Source organism: Coregonus clupeaformis, unplaced genomic scaffold, assembly GCF_020615455.1.
Source record: "Coregonus clupeaformis isolate EN_2021a unplaced genomic scaffold, ASM2061545v1 scaf5024, whole genome shotgun sequence".
Taxonomy (NCBI): domain Eukaryota; kingdom Metazoa; phylum Chordata; class Actinopteri; order Salmoniformes; family Salmonidae; genus Coregonus; species Coregonus clupeaformis.
In genome coordinates, this window is record NW_025538478.1 from 1 (window position 1) to 15,000 (window position 15,000).

Consider the following 15,000-nt stretch of genomic DNA (forward strand, 5'->3'; position numbering starts at 1 on the left):
ATGATTATAAGTATTATGAAAGTATTGTGACATTACCACTTTAGGGACATTCATATTTTCTATCAGATAAACCAAAGAACACTCAGATGTCAGTCAGTCCCTCTGGGGAAGTAGTGGAGGCAGTTCAGTGACTCTGACCTGCAGCAGCCGATGCCAACCCCACCTGTGCCAGAGTTACACCTGGTACAAGAAGAATGGAGGTGGCTATCAGAGTATGACAGGACCACAGCATATCTTCAATCAAATCCAGTCATCTGACACTGGAGAGTACTACTGAGAGTCCAGAGTGAGATGGGGAAAGACAGGTCTACTACCATCCAGCGTGGATGTGAAGTGTGAGTAAAGTACAGCTCAGTGTTTTGAATGCTAAGTGTAGCAAAACAATAGTAATTAAATGAACTAGTCCTAAAGCACAGCATCTCCAAGTTGTGTATTTGTTAACGTTTTGTGTGAATTCGAGGTTTAGATAGTTCTCTGACTTAACGGATAATTATTTTTTTCATTTGTAAATATACTACTGTCATAAATATACTACTGTCCTAACCCTCTGACAAATTCTCCTTTACCAGATGGCCCAAAAATCACCTCAGTGTCAGTCAGTCCCTCTGGTTGTCCCGATTCAGACAGGCTGACCAGAGGACCACATTTGCGTCACACCAGAAAGTTTACTAAACTTAAGGAAAAGGGAAGGGGGTGAATGAAGGCTCCAGGGTTAACGGGGGTCCGTCCAATCGCTGGGTCTTGCCCCCGAGTGGCAGCGGTGCTGTCTATGAAGGCGGTGGTGGGTGGTCCAGAAGTCCTGGGGGAGACACAACACTAACAGGGCGGAATGAAACCAGGCAGCAGTACGGAGTTCAAGAAATCCAAAATCGTAGTAGCAAGGCAGAAGGCTGGTCTGAGTTACCGGGATTGAAGAGTAGTCCGGAGTCGTAAAGGCAGAAGCAGGTCTGGATCTCCTGAGGCAGAAGAGTATCCAAAAAAACCAGGCAGGTGGGGTCACAAAACCAGGGTGAGCCAAGCCGGCGACAAACAGGTTCCGGGTGTGAAGCTTTGCAGGCGATCTGACACCGGAGGCTAAGGCAGGGCCTTAAGTACAGGGAGAGGTTGGTGGGTGGTGCAGCGCAGCTGGCAGGTATTGGGGCCGAGCAGGCAGGGACAGGTGGGGCTAGTTGGGCTGAGTGAGAGGGGAGGTGGGCAGAGTGGAAGATAGTGAAACAAATTAAGGTGGTAAGCCGGTGGAGTAGGAGGGCTCGTGACGACCCCCCAGGGCCGGCCCCAGAAGTCCCAAGAACCACCACGCCGGGCGGGGAGGGCGGAGGAGGGCTGAAACTCCTCCGAGCGGTCCAGTGAGCGTCCTCATCCTCGGAGGAAGCCGGAGGGCCGTGGTGGGGGAGATAGGACAGGTCCCGGGGCAGGATCAGGCACAGGACCCAGGAAGCCGGCGGGCCGGACGGTTAGGGGACCCCTCTCCGGCCCCTACGGTTCTGCAGGTTGATCAGGATGCGTTGGTGAGGCGGTGATGAGAGTCCTATCCACAATCCGGTGCTGCGTCCTTTCCTCAGGTCCATAGCCTCCCAGTCAAAGACTGGAGACCCCCCTACCCCTCCGTCTGGACGAAGAGCGCGCGGTGTAAACCAGACCACCATCGCGGCCGTAGAGGAGGAGGACCAGGCGCAGCAGGACCAGCCCGGACTCTCATGGATGGGCTTAATCTTAGACACATGGAAAGTGGGAGTGCACCCTCAGGGAGTTAGGCAGTTGGAGCCGGACAGCAGTTGGGCTAATCACTCTTATGATAGGAATAGGCCAATGAACCGGGGTGCCACCTCCGACTCCACCCCGAGTGGCAGGTTCTTCGATGACAACCACACCCTTTGACCAACATAGTAGGTGGGAGCAGGAATTCTCCGACGGTTGGCCCCGGTAGTGTAGCTGGCAGCGGACCTGGGTGTGGCTCGGGCTTGCGACCAGTGCGGCGACATCGACGGGCAAAAGCAAGTGCAGATGGGCAAGTAGCCTCCTCCTCCTGGCTGGCAAAGAGAGGCTGGCATCCCTAAACACATTGGAAAGGGGACATACCGTGGCAGGCAGGTCAGAGAGGGGTTGTGCGCGCTCCACCCATGTCAATTGCTGCGACCAGGAGTGGGGGTTGCGTGAGTCATGCATCGCAGTGCCTTCTCGAGCTCCTGATTAGCCCGCTCTGACTGCCCATTGGATTGGGATGGAATCCGGAAGTCAGACTGACTGTGGCTCCCAGCAGGTGACAGAACTCCTTCCAAAAAGCGGAGGAGTGTGGACCACGGTCAGAAACAACATCCCTTGGCAGTCCGTGGATCCGGAAGGCGTGTTCCAGGACCACCTGGGCGGTCTCCTTGGCGGTTGGGAGCTTGGGGAGGGAATGAAGTGTGCCATCTTGCTGAAGCGGTCAGCGATGGTGAGAATGGCGGTCATGCCACTTGAAGGGGCAGCCCCGTGACAAAGTCAAGGGCGTGTGAACCAGGGGCGTCTGGGCGCAGGCAGGGCTGCAGCAATCCGGCTGGGGGCTGGAGGGCGGCTTGTGTTGGTTGCAGATGGGGGCAGGCTTGGGCGAATTCCAGTACATCCTTCCTCAGGGCCACCAGAACCTCTGGGCGAGCAGGTTGTAAGTGCGGGTGGAGCCAGGGTGACAAGCTAGGCGGAGTCATGTCCCCACTGAATGACCTGGGACCTCAGGTCTTCGGGGGACAAAAAGGCGGTCAGCTGGGCAAGTGCTGGGACCTGGCTGGTTACGGAGAGCCTCCAGCACCTGTTCCTCAACAGCCCAGGTCAGAGCTGCAACGATGCAGGGACTTGGCAGAATCGACACAGGGTCCTTGGAGGGGGTGTCATCCTTCTGGAATTGACGGGAGAGGGCGTCTGGCTTGGTGTTGCGTGATCCAGGCCGGTATGACAGAGTGAAATTAAACCTGGTGAAGAACAGGGCCCAGCGGGACTGCCTGGAGTTCAACCGTTTGGCCGTGCGGATGTACTCCAAGTTCTTATGATCGGTCCAAACGAGAAATGGAATGGTGGACCCCTCCAGCCAGTGACGCCACTCCTCCAAGGCAAGCTTCACAGCCAGCAGCTCACGGTTCCCTATGTCGTAATTGCACTCAGAGGGGGACAACCGACGTGAGAAAAAGGCACAGGGATGGAGCTTCCTATCCTCCGCAGCCCACTGAGAAATCACAGCACCAACTCCCACATCCGGGCGTCCACCTCCACAATGAATTGCCGGTCCACATCAGGCATCTGGAGGATGGGAGCGGAGGTGAACCTCACCTTGTAGGGTACTGAAGGCTTTGTCGGGCTGCTGGGGTCCAGGTGAAGGTTGCTTGGTGCTGGTTAGAGCAGTGAGAGGGGCAGCAAGGTACTGTAGTTCCGGATAAACTTCCTATGAGTTAGCAAACCCCAGAAACTGTTGCAGCTTCTTTCTGTTCTCCAGAACTGGCCATGAAGTGACTGTGATACTTTGGCAGGATCCATTTGGATACTTCCTTCTGCCACTATGTACCCCAGGAAGGCCACTGTCTTGACGTGAAACTCACATTTCTCTGCCTTGGCGTGAGGGAATTCTCAGAAGACGATGAAGGACTTGCTGGACATGGCGGGTGTGTTCAGACAGGTTTCTGGAGTAAATTAAGATGTCATCCAGGTAAAGAAGACAAACTTGTTTAACATGTCCACGCAGTACATCATTCACTAGAGCCTGGAACACAGCAGGAGCATTGGTGAGGCCAAAAGGCATAACCAGATACTCGTAGTGGCCTGTTGGTGTATTGAATGCGGTTTTCCATTCATCTCCCTCCCGGATCCGCACTAGGTGGTAAAGCGTTTCTGAGATCCAACTTGGTAAAAACAGTGGCTCCTGGAGCAACTCAAAAGCAGAGGTGAGCAGAGGCAGAGGGTAACGGTTTTTCACTGTGATGTCGTTGAGTCCCCTGTAGTCGTGGGGGCGAAGAGATCCGTCCTTCTTCCCCACAAAGAAGAAGCCAGCACCAGCAGGAGATGAAGATGAACGGATTAATCCTGCGGACAGAGAGCCATTGATGTAGTCCTCCATGGACTTTCTTTCAGGAGCAGACAACGAATAAAGACGACCCCTTGGAGGAGCTGTTCCAGGGAGGAGGTCGATGGCACAGTCGTCACGGTCGGTGAGGGCAGAGATGTGGCTCTTGCTTTTGTTAAACACCTCTCTGAGACCATGGTAGCATTCTGGGACATTGGAGAGGTCAGGAGCGGAGTTAGTAGGTACTGGCCGAGGGGTGAGTGCGGCAGCAAGCAGGCAGGTTCGGTGGCAGTCCTCTCCCCACTCCTGATCACCCCGGTCACCCAGTCGAGCTGAGGGTTGTGCCGGCGGAGCCATGGGTAACCCAGGATGAGGTTGGCCTGGAGAGGGGAGCAGGTGAAACTGGATAGTTTCTTGATGGTTTCCGGACAGACCCATCGAGACCGGGGCCGTGACATGAGTGACCGATCCGAGTAAGTGTCCGTCCAGTGCCCGGGCAGGAATAGGAGGTGTCAAACGGAGGTTCTCCAGTCCCAGTTGGCGTGCCAGCTTGAGTGTCCATTATGTTGGCTTGGCGCCAGAATCCCACCAGAGCAGCCAGGGTGTGAGTTGAGTCGAGAGGCGGAGGTGAACTTGCAGCAGGGGTTTGCGGTCGGAGGACTGGATGGTCTTGAACTCAACCGGACTTCCCCTACGCCCGGTGAGCTTCGGCCCTTTAAAGGGCAGGTTACCACCACGATGTCCATCACCTCCACAATAGAGGCAGAGGTTTGAGGTGAAGCGGCGCTGGCGCTCTGCAGGAGTGAGGAGGCTGCGCCTAATCTCCATAGGCTCAGACTGATCAAGCTGACCTGGGTGAGTGGCAGTAGATGACAGGAGCCCAGTCGGATCTCTCGAATGCCGGTAGTAGGTGGACCTTGGCGCCCCCTCTCACGACGACGGTCTGTATCCTTCTGTCGATCCTGACAGTCAGTGCGATAGCTTCATCAAGAGTGGAAGGCAGTTCATGGGAGACCAACTGCGTCCTTGATATAGTCAGCCAAACTATGGAAGAACGCGTCCACCAACGATGGTGTGTTCCAAGAACTTCGTCTAGCCAGGGTTCGAAGTCGATGGAATGGTCTGCGACTGTACGTCTGCCTTGTCGAATACTGAACAGTTCACGAGACGCCTCTGCGGTGGGTGAATCCAGGTCAAACACCTTCAGCATCTCCTCAGCAAACAGGTCGAAGGTTGCACATGCGGGGGTTTGACGTTCGAACTCTGCTGTTCCCCAGAGTCGAGCCCGGCCCGTCAGGTGAGTGATGGCATACCCAACTTTAGCCCCTCCGTGGCGAAGGTCCTTGGCTGCAAGGAGAACTGGAAGTCGGCAGCTAGTCAGGAATGGCCGGACCTGGGTAGAATCGCCGTTGAACCGCTCGGGGTTTCCAATCTTAGGTTCGGAGCAGCGGCTGCAATGACCGGGGCAGGTAACTCGGGGCTGGGCTGGTGGGCAGACTGGCTGGGGTAAGGTTGGTGAGGAGTTGAATGATCATGGCGAGTTGTTGTTGCTGCTGCTGGAACTGCTGCTCATGCTCATCGGTTTCCATGTCGGGAAAGTGTGCGCTGAGTCCATAATGGTCAGATCGTACTGTCACCGATTCAGACAGACGACCAGAGGACCACAATTGCGTCACACCAGAAAGTTTATTAAACTTAAGGGAAAAGGGGTAGGGAGTGAATGAAGGCTCCAGGAGTAACAGGGGTCCCGTCCAATGCGCTGGGTCTGTGCCCCCAGTGGCAGCGATGCGTCCCTATGAAGCCGGTGGTGGGTGGTCCAGAAGTCCTGGGGGGAGACACAGACACAACAGGGCGGAATGAAACCAGGCAGCAGTACAGTTCAAGGGAAATCCAAAATACGTAGTAGCAAGGCAGAAGGCTGGTCAGAGTTACCGGGATTGAAGAGTAGTCAGGAGTCGTAAAGGCAGAAGCAGGTCTGGATCTCCTGAGGCAGAAGAGTATCCAAAAAACAGGCAGGTCCGGGGTCACAAAACCAGGGTGAGCCAGAAGCGCGAGCAAACAGGTTCCGGGTGTGAGCTTTGCAGACGATCTGACACCGGAGAGCTGAAAGACAGGGCCTTAAATACTGGGAGAGGTTAGTGGGTAATGCAGCGCAGCTGGCAGAGTAATTAGAGCCGAGCAGAGCAGGGACAGGTGGAGCTAGTTAGGCTGAGTAGAGAGAGGGAGGTGAGCAGAGTGGAAGATAGTGGAAACAAATTAAGGTGGTAACCCGGTGGAGTGAGAGGCTCATGACACTGGTGAAATAGTGGAGGGCAGTTCAGTGACTCTGACCTGCAGCAGTGACGCCAACCCACCTGTGGAAAAATACACCTGGTACAAGAAAATGGAGCTTCACTGACAGGATCTGGAAAAGACATACAATTTCACAGCCATCAGCTCTGAGGACAGTGGAGAATACTACTGTGAGGCTGAGAATAAATATGGACGTCTCAACTCTTCTTCTGTGTCTGTGGACGTTCAGTGTTAGTACACCTAACCTCATCTTTTGATCAGAGGATCACATTTAAATTAATATTTAAATCACAAGTCCAAGTTTCATGATGTTACTCATGTAAAAAACTATTTAAAACACTGTTGTTACATATTGTTCACCAGATGTCCCAAAGAACGCCTCAATGTCAGCCAGTCCCTCTGGTGAAATAGTGGAGGGCAGTTCAGTGACTCTGACCTGCAGCAGTGATGCCAACCCACCTGTGGACAAATACACCTGGTACTTTCAAAATAAGACTTTTCAAAATGGATTTGGACAGATCTACAACATAAGTAATTTCAAGTCTAAGGACAATGGACATTACCACTGTGAGGCCTGGAATGGAAGAGGGTCTAGGAACTCTACAGTTCTGATGATAACTTTACCAGGTGAATTTTCACCTTCAATATTTCAGTACAAAATTACATTTCAAGCTAATATTAATAATTATACTTTGGCTTATCATACTTTGTTTTATAATAATAATAATAATATGCAATTTAGCAGACGCTTTTATCCAAAGCAACTTACAGTCATGCGTGCATACATTTTTTGTGTGTATGGGTGGTCCCGGGGATCGAACCCACTACCTTAGCGTTACAAGCGCCGTGCTCTACCAGCTGAGCTACATATATATAATTATATATACTTTGAGATGAGACCACTTAAGAAATATTGTATTATTGTCCTGTACTACGATTATTTTCAGTTTATAACATGCAGTACTCGTATCATCCATATTTTAATTTAGGGAAACAAACATCAGTTATGACCGCAGCTGTAGGAATCATAGTTGTTGTTCTGGTTCTCATCTTCTGTCTCTCTGGCTTCATGTGGTTCAGGTGAGTGATCTTTTAAATATTATTTCACTCTAACACTTTTTTATGGACTCTTTGTTAATTGATTAATTCATTCATTCAATAATGAATTAATTCATTAATGTGCAAACCAGGAAGAAGGCCTCCAAATCCACCTCTGACACAAGAGACACATCAGAGAATGTACAGGTGAGTCTGTTAGAAACAGATTATTTGTATTGCTTTGTGGAACATTTCTACTCCTCATGTTGTCTGTCCTCTCTCTCCATCAGGGAGACTCTAGTCCAGTGTATGACAACATCTCAAGCATGTGCCATGACCCCTACTGCAGTACAGACAGCAGCCACCGTAGACCAGGATGACGTTCACTACGCCAGCGTCCACTTCTCTCGCTTCAAAAACCAGGAAGTGCCTCTGTACTCACTGTCCAACTGCCTCAACCCCAGAAACAGGACGAGGATGTCGATTACGATGCTGTGAAATTCAACCGCCCTAGTGCTGCCACACCGTGAGCAAATTCGGCCATTAAAATAACATGGAGCCAATACTAGAACATTGTGAATACACCGCATTAAAGGAGAAGTTTACTTTTTTACAACCAAATTTCTATTTCTGATGTAAATGGAATGTCATAGATTTCACTTGTTTTTGAGAAACTTACCTCATCCTTGTTGTGCAGTACAGAGGCTCTGAAAAAACATGAACAAATGCTCTAAAAACACCCAAATACATCCTTTTAGATACTGAAATGCTCTCAGTATAGTGATGCAGGTCTTTAGATGTTGCAGTTGTACACATGAAATTGTGTCATTCCAAACTTTATCCGCAACATTATATTCAATTTTGTGTGACTGACGCTGTTTCCCCTGTCCAACTGTTCTATTCTCTGTGTAGCCTGCTGCTAGAATGGACCAGACATTGTTCGAGTCGCAACAACATGGAACATAACGTTACGGATAATGTTCTGAATGACACAATTTCATATGTACAAAATTTAAAGACGTGCATCACTATAGACTACTTAGAGCTTTTTCGTTTCTAAAAGGATGTTTTGGGTGTTTTTGGAGCCGACTTACTGCACACGAGGATGAGGAAGTGAATCGCTGGTTGGGGATAGTTTCACAAAAACAAGAGAAATGAAGAAAAAAAAATCTGGACCCCTATAACATACTAATTACATATATATATATATATATATATATATATATATATATATATATATATATATATATATATTTATTAATTTTTGGTTGTAAACAAGCTATATTCTCCTTTCAGCTCATTCCTATGCTGCTGCTTATTGGACGAGAGGACCATGATGTCATTAATAAGCATAAAAGTTGTCCCCTAGTGGCCACTAGTGATGGCATTTCCTTAAACTACGAATCCAACAATGGACATCTCAAGACAATTACTATGTCTATAATGAGAGAGTGGTGGTTTTGAGGATCTGTTCTATCTATGTTCCAAATGGAACCCTATTCCCTATTTAGTGCACAACTTTTGACTAGAGACATAAAGGCCTTGTTCAAAGTAATGCACTATAAAGAGGATAAGATGGGGGTTTTGGGACACAGATTCTGTTTCATTTCTGTTTCTCTCTCCTCAGACCCGCAGCAGCACAAGCAGCTGAGGAGGACTCCTCTGAGATCTACAGTAGAGTCAACAAACCCAGAAACAAGAAGACCTGAAAACAAGTCTGACAAAACCCCTGTATATCTGGACCTGTATAGTCCAACTAAGTGATATAATAATATATAATAATATATGCCATTTAGAAACACTTTCATCCAAAGCAACTTATTATGCGTGGAGACATGTTTCATGCTGGTGGCCCCATTGGGAATTGAACCCATGCACCATGCTCTACCAACTGAGCCACACAGGACTGCTGTATTCAAACTTAGTTGGAGTGCTGATCTAGGATCAGTTGTGCCTTTTAGACAATGATGATTAAGAGGGGGAACCTTGTAAATAATGTTTGTGTTAAATATTTTTCAATTCCATTTTTAAGTAACATAGAACAAAGATATAAGTTACAGCAGACCCAGAATCTGAACACAAAACCGTTGTCAATACCTTTGCTTTGTATTTCTGAAGTAGCCTCGATGTCCAGTTAGATTTTATATGAAGGCTAAGAACATAATAGTTTTTACATTTCTTCTTGATGTTTGCTCTCAGGAACAATACATTTATTCTATTCTATTCTATTACATTATACAGTACTGTTAGATGATACATAATATATGTTTGCTTGATATTTTCATATACATTTGCTATTGGTTTTATGACAAAGTTATAAGTGCCCTGATGCAACTACTTGATGCAACATTTCTTATTGCTTTTAGAAAATACAAAATATTGGAAACTATAAAGTGTGGATTGTGTTTAATCAACTTGTAAGATTAAACTTAATTGTCATTGTTTTTACCTTGTTATAACAGTATCTTCGGTGGAGAGAAAATGGAAAGCTTTCAAAATCACACCTCTTGTACTGTACAGTACATACAGTAATTACAAATAATACATTTACATTGGTTTGTATAGCAATAGTGGTTTATTCACCTTCATCATCATCATCATCATCATGTCTGTACAAAATATACACAGACACTTTCAGAAGGAGCAATGTCCAGCACCTAGACACACAACCAGTTACATTAAATATTATGTATTGTCATTTTTAAAACACACATCATGCAGACACTATAGATGCTGTAAAGAGGTCAATGGAACACAGACCGTGGGGGATCGAAGGACGCTGGATTGGCGCACATTCAACAAATCTGTTCTAAAAAAGTGGATATTCATCAAATCCGTCATGATTGATGTACGGTATTGTAACAGTCCGACAATGTGGTTACTAAAGTCTGATTTGAATATATTTGGCTGTTTTCATGCATAACATTTAGAAGTTGTCCCTTTTCAGGGTTAGAAGAAGTGTCTGCTAAATGCTAACTCCCGTTCAGTATAAGCTGGTAGCATAGCTAGCATATAGAAATCGGTGGTGGCAGTCAAAGTCATTTTTAACTGTAATGTAGTTGATTGGTGACGATGACCTGAACATTGGGGTTGACATCACAGGAGGCTGCTGAGGGGAAAACAGCTCATAATAATGGCTGGAACGGAGCACTGGATTGGCATCAAACACATGAAAACCTGTTTGATGTATTTGATACCATTCCAACTATTCTGCTTCAGCCATTAAAATGAGCCCGTCCTCCCCAATTAAGGTGCCACCAACCTCCTGTGGTTGACATCCATACAAGCATTATACTCTTATTTTTACCACAATATAGTACACATATACTGTAAATTATAGCCTAAATGTAGGATAATTTTGCTTGGGGCCAATGAGGAGATTCGGGATCTTTCCTCCCCAAGCGTTTCCATGGCAATTTGATTGTTTTGGTCGAGTTCCATTGACCTCTTTACCGCATCTATAGGACACAATATGGATGTTTGGAGGGTTGAGGGTAGTTCCGTCAGCCAGGGATTCCATTCCGGAACACAGAAAGATGGAACATTCCAGAATGTTCGATGATTGATAATAATACATCTCACAGTTAACAAGTTCAGACCAAACAGTGAGATTATTGCTTGATTTAAAGCCTTTTCTCCTTAGAAGAATAACAGTCCACCATTTTGTCCAACTAGTAGTTAGAGAATAAATTACATTATTGTATAGTGAGAATGTGATGTCATATAGAAAGAGTGCTATGGTCTCCAACATGGCGTGGCTCTTGACCCCTAACTGTTTTCCGACCTTCCCAGGTAGGGGTGTCTCTTTTGGGGGCCGAGATGGGCTAGGGGTGAATGAGAGAGTGGAGACCCATGGAGGTGTACCTATTGCCCACCTAACTGTTGTCTGATCTTTCCATGTAGGTTTTTTTTTTTTTGGGGGGGTGCAGGGAGGGACTAGGGCCTAGGGATGGATGGAAGAGTGGAGATCCATGAAGGGGTACCCTTTTCCCCCCTGACAGTCCCAATGAGTCTGTGTTTGGGGATAGAGGGGAGCTAGGGGTGGAGGCTTTCGGGCTAAATATGGGCACTGTGTCCTTTAGGCCACACCCACAGGAAATGTCACTAAATGACGTTGTCAAACAGATGCATGGACTGCATGATGTTCTCATCCTGGACGGGAGGCAGGAAGGGACAAAAAGCACAACGGGTAAGAAGCAGTAGGAGAAAAGGTTTAAACAGTTTAAAAGCAGAAAGAGGTTCTTAAATAAACAAAGAGTTTCATTCCAAAACGCTGTACTGTATATCCATTTTAGAAATGTTTGTAAATTACCTTTTTTGTTTCAATAACTTATGAAAGAGATTGGTGTGATTTTCTACATCTAATCATGGCATGGGGTTGTTCAATGACTGACATGTATTTGTTTGGAACCTATCACTAGATTCTTTCATTTCAGAGAGACAAAACGAGATATCCGCCTCACTCTCAGAGAAAAAAGTAACAATGCAAGGTTTTACACAGTTAAATGTGACAAATAATTACACACACATGAAGGTACCAATAAGCAATAAGTTCTGATGAAAAAACACTAATGTAAATGATTTGTGGATATAGGGTTTTGGAAATTAACTTCACATTGTGACATTTTAGATATTATTAAATAATGTAATATATAATCATATCCTATAGAATCACACGGAAATATCCCACATGCACACACACACAACCACTCACTCACACAGACACACACGCACAGACAAACACACCTTTTGACAAGACTCCAGAAATTCCTCAATGGTGACCACGCCATCTTTGTTCTTGTCCATTTTCTGACAGAGAGAAACAGAGAAACAGTTGAATACGCAACCCTTTCTCCTCACCGAGGGTGTCTCAGGGGGAGTGAGATATGCAAAGAACACATTTCCATTTCACACCACACACTGTAAAGGTTAATTTAATTTTAATATTAATATTTAATATGCCATTTAGCAGACGCTTTTATCCAAAGCGACTTACAGTCATGCGTGCATACATTTTTGTGTATGGGTGGTCCCGGGGATCGAACCCACTACCTTGGCGTTACAAGCACCGTGCTGTACCAGCTGAGCTACAGAGGACCACAGGTCATCTACATCTGAAACAGGACAAATATAAGCAACCCCTATCTGACCTTTTGGTTCTGGTTGTTTACAAGGTCTGAGTGCACCAATAAAGAGGTTATGTCTACAGGGTCCTTTTAAAACCCTTTGTGGAAAACAATGGAGGTAGACTTATCTAACCCTAGGGCCTGGATTCAATCAGAAACTGTGCTAAAGGATTTAAAGGTAATTTCCAATTGAGCCGACATCTGCAGCGCTGAATGCGATCTCCACTAGTGTAGTAACATTGCCTTTAAAAGCTGTATTGTCTACAAGCGCATTAGGATTGAATCTAGGCCTAGATCTGTGGAAGACCTGGAAGTAGTTGTTAATCTGATCCTAGATCTGTGGTTAGTTGTTACCTGGAAGTAGTTGTTAATCTGATCCTAGATCTGTGGTTAGTTGTTACCTGGAAGAAGTTGTTAATCTGATCCTAGATCTGTGGTTAGTTGTTACCTGAAAGAAATTGTTAATCTGATCCTAGATCTGTGGTTAGTTGTTACCTGGAAGAAGTTGTTAATCTGATCCTAGATATGTGGTGTGACGTCACGAGAGGCTACACAGCTTTCAGCGGGATTGCTCAAGTAGTGCAAGGAGACAAGGTTCAAACAAAACAAGGATTTTATTATAGGTCTTGGGAAATTAACTAAAATATAACAAAATTCTGTTCTCTTGTGGCTCTTTAAGGGTTAACAGTTCAGGGATGTCTCTTCCACATCCAAAATCATAATTCTCACTCGCTCAGATAACTTTTCCCCAGCCTTACTGTAGTCCACGTTGCAGCTAGTGGCCAACCCAGCAAAAGTCCTTCCAAATGTCTCTCACGTATTTCCACAGGTGCATATATCCAAAGGTGAGTATTTCCCAAAGGTAAGTATCTCCAAATCCTTATATTCCTCATGGAAGTGGACGTGCAGCCCTCTTGTCCTCCAGAGAGCCCAGGTTGGAGACTGTGTCTCTTCCCTTCCCAAACCTTCAGCTCATCAGCTCCTCATTTGTTTCAGCTGCGTGGGAAGATTGGCCATAGAGGGGTGGAGTTCCCGACCATACCAGCAGATGGAGCCATAGCTGTCTGGGTTTGCAGCCACCTCAGGGGGATGTAACGTCCCTCCAGGACACAGCCTCTCGTGACATCACACATCCCCCTCCTCGGGACCGACGTCCTCGTCGGGGTAAAGGCAGCGAAGAAGGCATCACGCCGGAGAGGGCGTCCGCATTGCCGTGGTGCTTGCCAGACTGCTCTCTCTTCAACTCCTCCAACTCTAGGACCAGGGACTCAGCCTCCTGTTGTCTCTCCTTGAGTTTCTTACTGAACGCATCAGCCTTGGTTTTAGCAGAGTTTAGCTTCTGTTGAGCAGCTTTCAGTTCCTTCTCTCTCTCTGCCTTCTTCTGGACCTCCTTACTACTGCGCAGGGTCTCCTCACACTCCTCGATGGTCCTGCGCAGCCTCTCCAGCTCCTCCTGTTGCTTAGGGAAGGAGCTCTGTTGGAGTTTAGCCTGGAGGATATCTAACTCTTCTGTCTTCATGTCTAACTGTTGCTTTAACAAACGATACCTCTCAGCGGTCCCCTTCAGACCAGACAGTTCTTTGTCCAGATTCTGTAGCTCCGTCTCTGTGTCGGTCTGGGCACCTGCCATCCCTATCAGAGCCCGGGCGGGAGTGAGTAACTCGGAGGATTGCACCGGAGCCTTCCCAGGATGAGTCTTGCCTCTCCGTTTCCGAGGTACTCGGGTTATCCTCTCCTGAGACTCTCTCCAGAGTGGGTAAAAGGCTGGGCAGTCTCGTCCAATTAGGACAGGGACGGGGAGGGAATCAACCACCCCCGCCGTCGTGTGTATGGTTCCCCGTGTGCTGGTCATTGTAAGTTCAGTAATGGGGTATTCTCTGGTGTCCCCATGGACACAGGAAACTGGGAGGACTTTCCCCGGGGTCAGACACGTTGGGCCCACCAAATCCTTACGCACCAGGGTGGCCCGGCTACCAGAATCCAGTAAGGCCTCCACATCATGGTGATTCACAGTTACCGGGCAGGTGGGGGGTCGATCTGGGCCGCCATCTACGACTCCCAAGAGCGAGGCAAAACGGTGTGTGGGTGCTGAGCTGGAGGACTCCGCAGTGGGCATAGGTTCATCAGCTGGTTTCCCACACTGCCAGGAGATATGTCCCATCTCCCCACACCGGTAACACTGTCGAGTTTCCCCTCCTGGTGTACTCTTCTTGGACCCGCCTGGTTTCTGGCTCCCCCTGGAGCCGGGATAAGTCCTGACGTGGCTGGGTTCGAGACCTTGGGGTCCTTTGGACGGGTTCTTCCCATTTGTGGTGGGGCCGCACTCCTGGGGTCTTTTCGGGAAGCATTCAGCATCTCCGCTGTGGCCTGGTACTTTTCCACAGCTTCCACGGTCAGATCAGCCGTGGTCAAGGCCTGTTGACTGATGAACCGTTTTGCCTCATAAGGCAGGGCGCGTAGGTAACGATCCACCACAACGGCCTCCACCACCGCCGCTGCTGTATTCCTCTGTGGATC

General features: G+C 47.8%; 2 protein-coding genes across 2 annotated transcripts in view; one reads left to right on the plus strand and one right to left on the minus strand.

Annotated features, from left to right (window-relative positions):
- Positions 1-6,699: 6,699 nt before the first annotated feature.
- On the plus strand, positions 6,700-7,737 carry LOC123490838 (B-cell receptor CD22-like). The gene is made up of 4 exons (XM_045220690.1): positions 6,700-6,946; positions 7,309-7,399; positions 7,510-7,564; positions 7,648-7,737. The coding sequence occupies exons 1-4, from the start codon at positions 6,703-6,705 to the stop codon at positions 7,735-7,737; spliced, it is 480 nt and encodes a 159-aa protein (XP_045076625.1). The 5' UTR covers positions 6,700-6,702.
- A 3,618-nt stretch (positions 7,738-11,355) lies between these two features.
- The window catches only part of LOC123490837 (Kv channel-interacting protein 4-like), a gene marked incomplete at its 5' end in the record, with an annotated part of 5,927 nt that continues 2,282 nt past the window's right edge, over positions 11,356-15,000 (minus strand). Inside the window, 2 exons of the mRNA XM_045220689.1 lie at positions 11,356-11,509; positions 12,104-12,166. Of these exons, the coding sequence (XP_045076624.1) occupies positions 11,462-11,509; positions 12,104-12,166 (111 nt within the window). The remainder of the gene's footprint in view (positions 11,510-12,103; positions 12,167-15,000) is intronic.

Coding starts and splice junctions, on each gene's coding strand:
- LOC123490838 (XM_045220690.1), top strand. CDS start 6,703: ATGTCAGCCAGTCCCTCTGGTGAAATAGTGGAGGGCAGTTCAGTGACT. Junction 7,400..7,509: donor TCTGGCTTCATGTGGTTCAG/GTGAGTGATCTT, acceptor TGTGCAAACCAG/GAAGAAGGCCTCCAAATCCA. Junction 7,565..7,647: donor ACACATCAGAGAATGTACAG/GTGAGTCTGTTA, acceptor TCTCTCCATCAG/GGAGACTCTAGTCCAGTGTA.